This window comes from Papilio xuthus, unplaced genomic scaffold (assembly GCF_000836235.2).
Source record: "Papilio xuthus unplaced genomic scaffold, Pxut_1.1 DF827461.1, whole genome shotgun sequence".
NCBI classification, from domain to species: domain Eukaryota; kingdom Metazoa; phylum Arthropoda; class Insecta; order Lepidoptera; family Papilionidae; genus Papilio; species Papilio xuthus.
In genome coordinates, this window is record NW_013531188.1 from 3910210 (window position 1) to 3925787 (window position 15578).

The window sequence follows — 15578 nt, forward strand, 5'->3', positions numbered from 1 at the left end:
ATAAAATAAATAATTTAGGCAACTAACATCAAATTGCACAATTCGGGCGAATCAACTAACAGTGATCCTTAAAGAAGTACCTATTAGTTACTTGAACATGTTATAGCGCTGTATGTGTCCAATATTCATTTATTAATTGGATAGTTAAACTTCGTTAAAATCCTATAAATTGAACGTTAATATCTAGCAAAATAACTAAACCCAACTTCTTCGTATACTTCATTACTGAAGGTCGTGCTTGTCTTGATATAGTTTGAAATTGCCCATAATAATGATGAAACATTACTATCCTCAGATCCTATTACTAATCTTACATCTAATCAACTTACCGATTTAAATTCAGGTACGTCGCTATTTATAATTTTGTCTGTTACTTTAAAATACTTTTAATATTTATAATAAAAAAACATATAGAAAAACTAATTAACACAGAGAATGACACGAAGAAATGTTAGTGGAAATTTCCTTTTTTTTAAAATAATTTGTGACTTAAATATATTTTTTTTAAAGAACTAATCAATACGTTAGGAAATAAAGCATACAGTAATATGATAAACCATTACTCTCTTGGTCAATCAATACCTCACTTTCCTTGTGGGTTTTTGAGACCATAATCCCCGTTAAAGGCATGTTATCTCTGATTTGTTCAAGAAAATGAGAGGGATAACGATATGCTTTACAGAGATTTTGATCTCAAACCATGTGTCAATACGAAATATGACATTTACTGGATAATTTGCCTGCTGTGTGCTAGTTTGGTAATAATGATACGTCTTACAGTATTTTATTTATTTGTAAGGAGTACATTTCGTAACAATATAAAAGCATCTAAGAACAAGCAGTAGTGCTGCCCCCTGTCGGGACTGAATGTAGATTACGTACCGTAAATGTGAAAATGCTGTTATTTCGCCGCACGATACCGACCCCTTAATGAATAACCTTGAAGATAAGGGCATATTTGAATGTTATCATGACTTTTGGAAGGTTAGAGATTTTTCTACTTATTAAAAGGTTTATTTTACTGTTCGTTTATGACTTAGTAAAAATTTTCACTTAATTTTCTTCGTCTGGTTACGTATTTGTTAATATACTCATTGCTATCTCGATTTTAACAAAGATAATGAGAGGGATGACGATGTAACAATTACTATTACCAACGATAAGGAAACAATTACTATTGTAATGAACTGCTTAACCATGAATACCCTAAGTGTCGGTTTTGCAATCTAAATCTACACTAAAGAGCTGTCTTTAGTGACAATTTAACTACACTGTCGGTCAGTCAGTATTTTTAATTAATTCGTTATTTGCTAAGTTTAAATAATGTGTGCTATTTAGAAAACAAAGAGTTTTTGATGCCATTTAAATAGCTTGAATTATTCATTTATTCTACAAGAATTCAAAACATTGTGTTAATATAAATGATTTATAAAAAAATCGTTTGCAGTCTCAGACATCTATTGCTTAACGGGGCCTATTCGTTAAGTGGCCCGAACCGCCCGCTGAGTCCCGTGACGCTTTGAACCCGATTACCTCATTAGTTCAACTGACTTGTTCCAACTATACATATGTTCATATCAAACTATGCTTCGTTCAGTTCGTAAAAAGCATCGGACCAGTTAACATCTTTAGGAAAAAAATATTTGTTGAAACATGTGTTTAATGGCAACGAAAATATACAAGGACTCGATAGCGACATCCTGCGGGCGGCCATGGCCCTAATAACACGACGCGCGCGCACCTATCTCCTATCTATATGCAAATTAAGTTTTACTTCAGGTATTATTTCAGTACAAGTGTGAACGTTAGTACGTTATTGAGTTTAACCAGATACAAATGTTTAAAATGATGCGCAGTCGTAAGGGCCAAGCGGCCAGTGAGCAAGATATATATCGTGAGAAAACATTCTCCAGTCGTTCGAATGTTACTGGTTCTCGTCTCCGTGTCAGACGAGGATCTAGTTTAACGGATTTGGACAAGTTACGGTACGGCGCTGGGTCCAGTGGTGGTGGATCTATCGGTGATTTGATGAATATGTTCAGTGGTAGTGCAACTTCAATTGGTAGTGACAGTCTTGTAGCTCGGACGATGCCCTTGGAGACTGTAAGGAGAAGTATTCCGCCGGTATCCACGCCGCCGCCACATCCGCCGCCTTCGCCGCTAATACACACATCTAGACCAGTGGGTCCGCTTACGATGGCTCAACGGACATTACGATTTAGTCGGTTGTTAAAATATCAACCCTGTTCGACCGATGTCATTATAATATTGGTAAGTTATACCTTGTTATCTTGATTATTGTACTTAGAGATATGTTTAAACATCGTCGGTTTATATTTTCATAACGTGCTTGTTACTGTCATTACAATCTAAGCCACGATTGTTTATTTCGCGTTCTATTTTTGAATGGAACACTAAAGTTTTTGTGGAGAATTTTTTTTTTTTTTACAAAATTTCGTAAGCTTTATGATTTTATTTGCAACCAGTTATTACAAATATCCAAAAGAATATATTTATAAGGTGATAAAAGAATGTTATATTTTCTAAATAGATCGTAAACATGAAAAAGAGGTAACATCTTAAGAAGAATACGAAGTCAAACTTTAAATGTACGCTGTATCACCTCACAAAGTAACTTCGCATGTAAAACATGTTTTTATTTACATCTGCATTGTAATATTTTCTTACTTTCATGATATTCAGCAGTTGCACTTAGTTCAAATGTCACAGACGTATTTACATGAGAAGCGTCAGCTGAGAGCAATTTTCACTGAGGGAATAATAAAGAGTTTGCTTATTTAAAATCTTAACATTTATTTTTACGAGACAATCGGAAAATATTACAGATTACTTAAAGTAAATATACTTATAACGTATATTAATAAGTTGAATACTAGATATGTTTAAAGTATTAATTACAAAATATATATCTAAACTTACAACTAAATTTTATTGGATTTATTTCACTGTTAATTTATTTGTCTTTTAGTTGGCAATTATAAGAATTAATTTACAGAAGATTTTTTAATTAATATTGAATAATGTTGTACCAAATGAATGGGATATATAATCCCTATTGGTTTATTTATGCATATTTCTTCATGAATTTCAACAAATATTTTAATTTAGGCATTTCAATGTTATGGATACATCTGTTGAAGTCTCCGATCACTTTGACGGAGTGAGTCATCATTCTAGATATTATATCTTTAAGACATACACTCAGATCTGATACCTCTTTGAAGCCATGGATAGCTATTTCCGCCATCACAACCGGAAACGGTGATGTTTCGTACAGGAACTGAAATATTGTGAAAAAATTAACAATAGCGTTTAAAATATAGATATAAAATATAAAGGTGTTGCCACACGTGCGATACGATTGCGGTACGGCGAATCTCTTTTAGGATTTTGGATATATTGTGAGCTACACTCAACGCAAAACATAACGTTACGTGATTGAATCACAATAGAGTTGAAATTTGATGTTCAAATATGTTAAAATGTTTGATATTCTGTGTGCAGTCTTGATTTGTTTTGTAAGTGTAGTTTTTAATAAGATTATGGTTCCGCACCTGCGGTTCAGCACTCGTGTGGCATCTACTAATTTATAGCAAGAATTAATTGAAAAAGAGTACATAATTATTTCCCTGTTACTTACAACTGTCCTCTCGAGATCTTGACTCTCGTGAGAGCAATTACCACCAACTTGCTGCTGCTTTTGACATTCGAATAATTTAGATGCTGAATATTTTTTCAAGTTTTCCAAAGTTTCGAAATGGACTTGTAGCTTTTCTGTAATGAAAATAAAAATTCAATATTATAATTTTATAGTTTATTAAGTAAACTTATAAAAGAATTTATTATACATCCTTATTTCTATAATTACAAATAGTCTTAAATCTATGATATAAAATAAAATATAAAAAAAACTAATAATTCACTAAAATATGGTATTAAAAGGAGTCCCTTTAGGCAAGGTCCCGAAGATACTGGCAGCGTTCCCCCTCTGTACAGCTAAACTAATTCTTTGACCGAGGTAGCTGCCAGCTCTTCGGTCCCCTGTGATGTCGATTATTTTTTTGGAAATGTCCTTAAAAAGTCTTAAAGCGCTAGGACCCCACGGACCAAGGGTCTCGACGCCGAGTGGGACAAAATGATATTCGGAGCCTAGACTAACTTATAAATACGTCGTTTTATATTGACAATGTCCAATAATCGACAATTAGAAATAATGTTGTATCAGTACTTTAGTACTATAGTGTAAAGCACGATAGAAAAGCCTTTTATCTTATCAAAAGTAAATACAATTCAAACGTAATATTCGTATTACCTATTGTTTCAATACAAGGCTTAAACCCCATTTTCATGTGGCAATTAGATGCATTAATACAAGAATTTATCGGTTTTCGATTTGTTTTATACTGATCTGAAGTTTTGCCCATCAAAGTTTAGACTTTTCATAAAATTCGAGCAACTCACGTCATAATATGATGTTTAACATCTTGCCTAATAAGTAACATTTTTAATTGAGTTATCTTTAGGTTTTCCTACGCAAAGGTTTTAAAAATAAATGCTTTTGGGAATAAAGCAGTGACAAATATGAAAAGAACGACTGTATACTGTATTTTAATATAGTAAAGCAAGTCTAACATTTATCAGATTCCTTTGTATCCTTTATTATTGTATAACAGAGCAAATGTTTTCAAAACATCCTGTGTTTGTTACGAACTGTACCACACGTAACGCAAACAAGGAAGACACTCCCAAAATAAAGAAGCCCGTATGTAGGTTAACAATGATACTTCGCCACTGGAGATTTGTAAGCACACGAAACAGACACAGTTTAGTAAGCAAAAATACAAAAAAAATGAAGCTAGTAAACGTATTAATTATATTTTGTATTTATAATCGTAGAATAGTTATATCTTTTAAGGACTTCCGAAACCAAAATCCCTTTTTGAAACATATTGTCATCTTTGTTTTGTCAAATATAATGACAGGGATGACGATATGGATTAAACGGATCTTTTGGTGTCGGAAACCAACGGTTAGTGAAATTTGAGCAAGATCAGATTATGTGTTTCATAAGATTAGGCAGGAAATCTTATTTTACTAATATTATAAATGCGAGTGTTTGGATGTATGGATGGATGTTTGTTTGAAGGTATCTCCAGAAACGGCTGCATGGATCTCGCTGAAATTTGGCATAGATGTAGAACATAGCTTGGAAGAACACATAGGCTACTCATTAAGTTGTTCTTTATTCCGCGCGGACGGAGTCGCGGGTGACGCTAGTTAATAATAAAATGTCTGTTACCTGGCAGCCTTTGTACTCTTTGGTAACCAAGAGCGAGGCATAATGTTACATTCTCATCGGCCAGTTGTAAATTTTCTCCCAAAAGTTTGACAATACTTTCCTTGCAGTACGTTCCGTTACGCGGCTTGCGGTCATGAATTATTATCTACAACATATAAAAAAAAATTATCAATGTTTTAATGAGATAAGAAACAGACTCGTATTAGTATTCTTCCAAGAATTATTTCCTTTCTTCCATGAGTTATTTTCTCGTAATAAAATATTGTCCAATTTTATTTTATCTAACTAATAATTTGCTGCTAGAAAAGATTTCTATTGTTTGCTAATTTTTAATCTTATCCTCTTAAATATAATAGATTCAACATTAAAAAGTTTCTAACACATTCGTATTGTGTCTTCATAATTGGATGTAGTAACTAGTTGTTCGGACTTTGTTGTTACAGTGGGTAACATGATTGTTAAAGTTGGATGGAAGGCCGCCGGCCACATTTCTCCTAAACTTTAACATACAAAGCTGTTCGTATAAAGCTAAAGTTCTTGTTAACATTTAGTAAATTAAGAAACAGATGAAAACATACAAAATTCATGTACTAAATAATTACTAAGAGAGTGCCTTAATATAGATTTAACTTAAGGAATAACACAGAAGATAGGCATCAAATGGGAGCAACTTCGCGTTTCGTTTGATGATTGAGTGTGTGGGAGGACTAATTTTTGTATTATTTTCCTTTCCATCTTTTCCTAATGAATACAGATTGGAAGGGGAGAGGGATTAGGCAAAAGCCAGGCAACGCATCTGAAAATGCCAATGTCTCTAGGCAGCGGTTTCTTCACTATTTTGGCGAAATCGGGCAACTTTTTTTATAAGAGAAGGGGGCAAACAAGCAGCGAGAACACTGATGTGTTCATAGACGCCTATGGACATCAGCAATACTAGAAGAACCGCAGATGCGTTGCCGGCCTTGATATGCGGTGAGACGCGGCTTGCTCGTTTGCCCCCTGATACTATTGTAAAATCTATACTGAGCGACTGTTTAAGTAATCATTAAATTACTGTAAGCGGCAGTATATGATAAACTATGAGTACTTTTTAGTGTTAACAATCTTAATATCATAGTATAGTAGTAAATGTTATGGCATGAAATGGTACTAATGAATTGTTAATTTAATTTTTAATTGCTAATTATGACCATTATTTTGGTGTTTGCATAACGCTTAAAAATTCATATTTCTAAAGTTTCTCACTTGAATTCTTAGGTACTTTAGTCTAGCAGAGATAAGGCTTTTTATCAGTTTTAAAACATCCTTTATAACAAGTAACTTAATACATTAAGGAAGTAATTATGGAATAAAGAAATTTATGAGTAGATTTAAGACTAGAAAATTCACGAGTAAAGGTCATAAATTTACGCTAAAACACGTTTAATTTGGGATAGTAAAAATTTAAATATTTTTCATACGTTTACTTTTTAAATTTAAATTGTGTTCATTCCTTTGAATGTAAAACAATACAATAAATAGTAAAACTAATGTAGTCAATAAAAAAAAACCAACAACTACCTACCTAACAAACAAAATACCACATTGAAAAATATCACCTTGGAAAATATCACAATTGGAAAAATTTTTATTCATTTAATAAATTACCTGAAAGTATAAAGATATTTGTTCGAGATACACCGTCATGTAATTTATAGCTTTGTCTGCTTCGTTCTTCATGAGAAGTTTAATTTGTGATACAAGAGTGTCCATGTCCTCTCTAGACTTTTGTGTTCTCACTTGTATGTCGGCTATCAATGTACGGTACCCATTGATAAGGTTGTCTTGAAAGTCTGTAGTCTGTAAAATAAAATTATAACATACAATTTTAACGTAAAAAAACATAGAATATTAAGCTAGCGTAGCTCCGCAACAAACCAACGAATATTATAACTATTTTTTTTAATTTTGTAAACAAAATATAAATACAGCCAAACCTGAATAAGTGAAAGCTGGATAAGCGAGAAAAACATCGGTACTTTGGACTTTTATTTATCCAGGCTTGGATATATCGGGTTACATAGCGTCTAGAAATTTTTTAAGCAAACTCACTGCCATATTAAGCAGTTTCACACTATCATATTTAATTTATAAAGGTGTAGTGATTGTTCATATGCTTAATTGTTGAAAACGGAGCTATGTAATTCATTAATTTCCGCATAATTACTATGTTTTAAAAGAATTATAAGTATAACGAATTTAACCTTAGGCCACCAATGAGGTCTAGCACTAAATTATATCATATCATAATCTTACAAAAGAACCAGTCAGGTTTACATTTAACTAAATAATAAGACGTAGTAATATTTTCTCTTTTAATGAGATATATAATATTTTCGATGTTTATATTAGAGGGGCGTAGGAACAAAAACCGATACACCACATTATATATTTTTGGGCAAAAGAGTATAAATTTGGCCAAGTTCATGGAGAGCAATCAATTGGCGTCACAAAAAATTTCAAAATGTGATTTGTTGTTTTGTTCGACGTTCCTCATTACTTACTAAATTTTTTCAGGAGGTTCGTGTTGATTTATATCTTTTACTATTATTAAGCTAATATTGCATATAATATAAATATCCCACGTCCATCTAACTGAAATCCGCTGTAAGGGTTACCAATGCTTTTTGAAACTTGGGTATGCGGAACTTAGAAACTCGGTCGCATGTACAGTGACCGAGTTTCCAAGTTTTAGCAAAACAATTTAAAATTATAAGGTCTCTTAAACTATATTATGTATATGTTTATATGCAACGTTTGAATCTCAATTTATTTTTAAACTTAAAAAAATACGCGCGTATGAATTTTATTTGTGCTTGATGTTTAATTATAACGATATAGAAAACAATATTATGATAAAAAAATCTGAATTGTCTTGACAAATTGACATTTATGTTATTGCTTACATTTTTACTTCTTCTTACATAAAAAAAAAATAATAATTAGTAAATGTTACACATAAGCAAAGAGTTAAAATAAAAATATGAATGTTTGGATAAATTCGTAACAAAACTTGTTGAAAATTATTCAACTTACAGAGCTGAGGTTTTAAACCTAAAAAAGTAGTAGACGGTTATTACAATAATGCGAGAGAACTATTTAAAATAAGAGAGAGTTGAAATTATTAATACATTACTCTGTATAATTATTTTAGTCTATGTTGTTTAGTTTCTCATTCAATAAATATAGGCATTGTTTCTACGACCTTTTAATTTATTGTCGTCTACGGGCTATAATCACTTCGCTATTGTAGCGAAAACAGTTGACTGTTTGATCGTTCGTCATCTTATAATTAAAAAATAAATGAACTCACCTGAAAGGTAACGGCAAGAGATGTGCAAATAAAAGCTATGAACACGTTGCGATTCATTTCCGTTCGTTAATGCCACATCACATTTCAACTGAATACTAACATCCTACCGGATATTCCGGCATTTGTTTCCTAAATAACTTAATTGAATTTTTAATCTGTTTAATTTTATGCTAATTAAAAATTGAGAGAAATTAATTTTTAATTTGTTTAAAATGTTAAATTCACTTTAAATATAAAAATATCACGAAGTTTGTCATGTATGCGGTTTGCGTGTGTGGATTTTGCAGTCCAACTGATTGTTTAAAACGGGGCTACTGTTGTTTTGCCTCGCGCGCCGTTTGTTATGGGTACGATCCAAATTCAATCGACAATTATCACCACTTGGACCGCTGCATTGGTTTATAGCGCGTTTTAAATCGTTCACCATTAAATCATATGTACGTTTTTTATTTTCAAAGTATAAATATTTTATGTTGTGAATTGATTGTCAATCGTTTGCTCTTCTGATTGATGAATGAGATTGATTGTTATTGTTTAATTTAAAATGTTAAATTGTTTTGTTTTTTATTTGATCATATTGTTTTGTGTTGACAGTTTATCATACGGTTGCGGATCTCTTTGTTTGCGGTCTTCGCTGACCAGGTGACGAGACATTCTTTTAAGAAAGTCTATCTTGTTGCTAATTGTGTGTCCGTTTGTGTAGTCTTGCTACGTTGAACTTAAGCTAATTTTAAATAATATTTTAATATCCATATGTTTGATTAACTATATCAAGAATATCATATCCGTGTCATCCTATCGTAACATACATTTTGTACACCATTTTCGAAACTTTATGACATAAACTGTCATAAAAATTAAATCATTTTAATAGTAAAATTTGATGGCTGAAACACATATAAGACACATAGTTTCGTCTCTGATTTTCTCATAGACAAAAAGCAATGACAGCATACAATTGCTAAGTTATTGGAAACTCGTAGTTTCAGGCTAGTAAAGTACGAATTACTCTGAAATAGGACCTAAATCAAAGTAAAAAATTCTGTCATTAATCTTGCTAACTTAACCTTTTAAATAACGCAGGGGACTTATATATCCCCGATTATTTCGTATTGTACCATTAACAGAAGTAGAACATATATTATATTATTGCTATGGACATTATTATATTTACTTTTTTATGTAACTATTTAATAATAAGACAAGACTCTTTCTAACAGCATACCAAAGCTAAGTTTTATGTAATGTGAAGACAATTAAATTAATCTATATTTAATTTTGAAATATGTTTCTTGAACGTTGTCTCTTTTTCAAAAGGAATATTTTATTTTTATAACTAAAACACTGAAATAGATTATACGAAAAATTTAATACTGAAAGATATATTTATAAATTAATTTAGGTTGATTGCATAACACCATCCACAACTTTAATTATTTAGTTTATAAATAATTGAATAAAATTACCTTCCGCACTCCCTCCAACATCCAAACTAATTATATTAAGTCCGGTAAAATCGTTTTCACACACTAATTGGATGACTGGGAAACGAGTAGAGAATAATAATCGGTTTATTTATCATTATTTGTTTTGTCTTTTTAAATATGCCGATGTTTTTTTTTGGTTAAAATGCCATAAAATTATTTAAAAAAAATAAATCGGAATGAATTCCTAGGAATTCGCAGCATGAAACTTTAGTATATGATTCAATACTAATATTATAAAATGGAAGAGTTTGTTTAAACGCGCTAATCTCAGGAGCTACTGGTCCGATTTGAAAAAATCTTTTTTGTTGCATAGTCCATTTATAGACGAAGGTTTAAGGCTATTTAACATTACTCTGCTACCAATAGTTTTTTTTAATTTCGCGCGGACGGAGTCGCGGGCGACAGCTAGTCTAAAATATTTACGAAAACAATGTACCGTGGCTTTCTAAGCCCGGTGCCTTTTTTAAAACATATTGTTGTCTCTGTTTTGTCTAAGATAATGACACGGATGACAATGTATTTTATACACAGTCAGACTAATTTTTTAAAAGTTTTGATTTATTAAAAAAATAATTTTATTTATAAAATAACGGCATAGTTTATTGTTACCTGTCTGCATCTGTAATGTAAAATAACTGTTAATTAGAAATCCATTCAAATGAGACTTAGAAATAGGGTTTTAGGTTCTTATTTTAAATTACTTTTCTATTTTATAGGTCTTGTGGATAAGAGCTGTGTAATTTTCTCTTGAATGGCAACAATTTTCTAGCTTAAAGGATTGGGGCAACTCAATTAATGGAATCGTTTACTAAGACTTCAAAGTTATTTGAAATACTTAGGCCGAGTTATTCATTTATTTCGTTACCACGTATTATTACAAACATGGGTGATATAGACCAGAGATTCCAAAGCTTATACTCTCGTAAAACTTTTTTATACATTGGTGTTGGGAAACCTTATTACATTTCTTCTTCCAGTAAACTTTAATATATTTTATGTAGTCTTCTGTGGTTGTTTTAACTGCCGTTTTTAAACTCAGATAAATTGTCATTGACAAACATTATTTTCATTATCAGCTCACTATATGTCCCCACTGAGGAACTCGTCATACATGAGGTGGTAGTCAACCACGCTGACCAAACCGGGTTGGTTGACTTCACACATATCTTTTGAATCTATTGTCAGATATGTGCAGGTTGTATCACGATGATTTTCTTCATTGTAAGAATATATAATAAATAAATATTTGGTTTGATTTAATTCAAATTGAAAAAGTTTAAGTATTTGTAGGTTTGTAGTTACTTATTAATATGAAACACAAATTGTTGGACCGTGAAATGGAATCGTTTAATGTAATTCGATTTAGCGGTAATGTGTAAGAAGGAAATTGCATTGCGATATAAATGTTCTTACGTAACTTTAATTAATGCTTGGTAAAACATTTTACATTCGTATACTGCTAAAGGATGCATTTTTGATACGGAGACACTTTAATATAAGTCTGAGTTTCCACTGCCGACACATCTATTGTTGCCTAGCAAGGAATATAAAAAATGTCCAGAGGGCGCTCCAATCGTCTTTATCAGAACACGGCGAGGGCTTTTTTCCTAGTCAAGTTTTTTTTATCGCTGTTTTTTTTTAAAACAACCCACAAAAGTCTCAGTAGTAAAAAATAACAATTTGAATAGTTTTGTTTATGTTAAAATTGCATTTACGAGTAACTACGCTCGTTAGCTTTTAAATCATACACTACTAACAATATTGTGTTGTTAACGTATGTATTAATTATGAAAATCTGGATGACATTTGAGAAGCTTTGCTCGGTATTTTTTTTTAATTGTGTTTTTTGGAAATCTTTATATATATAATTCTAGATTTATGTATATAAAGATATATACAAGAATTGCTCATTTAAAGATACAAGATATGATTTCAAACAGGAGTTAAATGTACGTTATCGTCGTAAGATATATTTAATTGAAATATTTTTAATCATATACATTCACAAATATAATCATTTATGATCTAAAAGAACCCTACACGTACAGTAATACACTAATGTATTCAGTCTATCCGCGTCTTCCTCAACTAAATTACTTTTCCATGTTTTGGTTGTAAGTACGTCTCGCCGGCGATCGTCCAAGAATAGGTCACCCTCTGACAATTGCCAGTCAGTTAGAGGCGTCCAATTAGAAAATTGTGGCATTATTTTTAGATGCAATTTTGGTAGAAGATATTTTAGTGAGAGCTTTTACTTAATTAAGTTAATTATTAAGATTTTACTGTTAGCGTTATATTTTTAATTTTCTTTCATTTATTTGTTTTGTTTCTTGTTAGATAAAACATCTTACAGCAATTAATTGCTACTTAGCTAGTAACTCTGTGTACTGTTTTGCACTTTTATTCCACGCTAATTCTAACAACACGTGCAGATTTTGTTTTCCAAAAATAACAGTAGGGATTTCATTGTGTTATTAACAATAACTACACAATAGAAAATTATATATTAGTTTAAAGAATTAATAACATTAGTTATATTATTTGTGAAAATTTATCTTATATATAAGATTTTTATATCACATTGTCTGTTATCATACTCCTCCGAAACGGCTTGGCCGATTTTTATGAATTCTTATATGCATATTGAGTAGGTCTGACAATCGACTACTATCTATTTTTAATACCGTTCGGACAGAGTCATGGACGACTGCTAGTAAGTTTATAATAAAACTAGCTGTCGCCCGCGAGCCCGTCCGCGCCGAATTAAATAAAATCTTAATTACTAGCCTCTGTGTTCTATATCTATGCCAAATTTCAGTGAGATCCATGCAGTCGTTTTGGAGCTTCAAACAAACAAACATCTATCCAAACATTCGCATTTATAATATTAGTAAGACTAAATTAAACATATCTTGTATGAAAATAAAGTAGTGAATTCATTTCCTTTGTTTACGAGTTTTGTATTTTGTTGTTTAAAGCGACATTAAAGAACATTTTCCGGTTAAGAGTATTACTTACCGTTCAGCGCACGCCTGACGCAGCCAACTGGGTATTATTTATCACAATTACATTTTCAGCTACGTTAGTTTTAATGTTTAAAGATTTGTTGAAATAACTTATTTCGTACGGGAATTATAAAATACGAAAGAAACCAAGAAACATATTTTTAAACATTTTATTGATATTTTCAATGTTTTTTTTGAAACTTAACTCATACTTTATTATGCTTTAAGAATGTCTTTTAATATCTCTTAATTCAATAATAAAAATGTCAATAGCCTAATGGTTAAAGGCACGGATTTCCGATCACGAGGTCGGGGGTTCGAATCCTGCCATTCGACTATTGCCGTGAACCATATCCTAGCACAAGCATAGAGCTTAGTTGGAATTGTCAAAACACAGTCTGGAAGAACACAGAGGCTATTCATTATAAATTTTTTAAAGGTCGGAACGGAGTCGCGGGCGACGGCTAGTTAAGAAATAAATGCTTAATTTAATATTATAGTGAGGGATAAAAACTAATTAGTTTGTATAATTTTTGTTCTTCAAATAAGTATACGAAATTTCCTCTTGAATGTGTTGTATGCAAATAGCTGGAGCAATGCAGTTCAGTTGAAACAAGCACGTGCGCGGTGCTCCGGAATTATGCATATTAATGTTGTTTGCGTTGCATAAATATATTAGTTTTCATTTAATGTTAAGGTTAAATAGCTAATTCTCATTTGCAATGCTTGCGAAACTGTTGATTTATTTATCTTACTTCTTACTATCTTGCTAATATTATAAATCCGAATGTTTAGATGGATTTATGCATGGATATTTGTTTGACGACATCTCCAGATTGGCTGCATGGATCTCCCTGAAATTTGCCACAAATGTAGAACAGTGGTTCCCAAACTTATTTTGTCTACTGCCCACTTTGAGAATAAAAATTTTTTTAGCGCCCCCCATATTTTCACATATTTAAATTAATTATTTATTGCGACCTACATATGTATATTAACGGAGAATTCTAAACGAAACTTTTACTATAACCCGCAATTTGAAACCTGCAGCGCCCACAAGGGGGCGTTATCGCCCACTTTGGGAAAGACTGATGTAGAACATAGTCTAAGTCTACAAGAACACATAGGCTACTAATTGTTTTTTTTAATTCCAAGCAGACGAAGTCGCGGGCGACAGCTATGCCTATGTGTTTTTCCAGACTATGTCCCATATTCATGGCAAATTTCATCAAGATCCGTTCATCCGTCCAAGATACTTTCAAACAAACATCTATCCCCCCATCTAAACATTCGCATTTATAATACTATTATAGTTAGAGTCTGATATAATTTTACATATCCTAGAGAAGTTATGAGAAAATTGAAATTTAACACTTTTGTTAGATGGTAAGGAGCATAAATTTATTTTGGTTTTAATTTTCATAAAATTCGTCACTAGAAGAGCGACGGGCTAATTATGATATTATTTAATTTGACCTATAAAATTTTAGTGTAGTATAAAACATTAATTAAGTCAATTGGTTCGCAGCGGATAGAGTACGTTTTGAATGGATAATTAAATTTCAAAAGCGAGTATTATATTTTATTTTCAACTTTATTACAGTCTTTATTAAATCCAAGATCTTTCCTTTAGTTTATATATTATTTGTTTTTCAGTTTCACTTTACAATTTGATATCTCGCTGAAATTTGGCATTGACATACAACACAGTCTCGAAGAACACATAGACTAATTAAGTAACTGATTAAGTTTTATTTTGTCGTAGGCGTCAGCCAGTATTTCATAAAAATCCAAAAGAAAATTCGACACTGCGTAACTAGGAGTATTAAAAGGAAATATGTTGCCCAATAAGTTCGTTTTGATTTTAATAGGTGTAGCATAGCATTCGTTGCGCTATATTTGGCTCGTTCACGTACCGACACGAGTTGCCGGCTCAAAGGTCTGACATCGACTGACGTCGCCTTTCTCCGGCATGTACTTATGGCGTGTACGCTCGAGACAAACAACACTACGTTTATGCGTACACTACAATAGGTATCATAGAAGAAGACTGGATGTATTAATAACTATTGAATACACTTGATTTGTTAACGTGTTTTAAACGAAGACGGCTTCAGCTATATTTGAAAAAAAAAGTGAATAACTCGTTAATTTTTATCAGTTTAAACGCCTTTCTTGTGTTTGTTGTTCTAAAAGGTCAAGACAAAACTAAAACAAAGAAGAAATCGTAAACTTTAATACATTTGTCGGATGCAGATATTCAAATACCAAACTCGATTTGATACAACGGAGATTCGCTCGCACGACGTAATTTTCAAGGCAAATTCCTCGAAAGCGTCTGTGTTGCTCACGCCTTTGTAGTAACTCTGTGAAGGTATGAGACGAGCGTTTAACATTCCTAAACGTATCGTATT

The 15578-nt window shown here is 31.8% G+C and overlaps 2 protein-coding genes across 2 annotated transcripts in view; one reads left to right on the forward strand and one right to left on the reverse strand.

The window, feature by feature from the left end:
• unc-13 (protein unc13 homolog) overlaps positions 1 to 15578 on the forward strand; it is a 174361-nt gene that overhangs the window by 45612 nt on the left and 113171 nt on the right. The window lies entirely within an intron of this gene.
• Positions 2970 to 9008, reverse strand: LOC106119421 (uncharacterized). The gene is made up of 5 exons (XM_013314389.1): positions 8673 to 9008; positions 6968 to 7159; positions 5321 to 5465; positions 3662 to 3795; positions 2970 to 3301 (listed from the first exon to the last, which is right to left on the reverse strand). The coding sequence occupies exons 1-5, from the start codon at positions 8727 to 8729 to the stop codon at positions 3086 to 3088; spliced, it is 744 nt and encodes a 247-aa protein (XP_013169843.1). The 5' UTR covers positions 8730 to 9008; the 3' UTR covers positions 2970 to 3085.

Excerpts from the sequence above, each read along its gene's own strand:
- LOC106119421 (XM_013314389.1), bottom strand. The coding sequence starts at position 8,729 with ATGAATCGCAACGTGTTCATAGCTTTTATTTGCACATCTCTTGCCGTT. Across the intron at positions 3,796-5,320 it reads AAGAGTACAAAGGCTGCCAG|AAAAGCTACAAGTCCATTTC; the intron begins GTAACAGACATT and ends TTTTCATTACAG. Across the intron at positions 3,302-3,661 it reads AAGATCTCGAGAGGACAGTT|TTCCTGTACGAAACATCACC; the intron begins GTAAGTAACAGG and ends ACAATATTTCAG.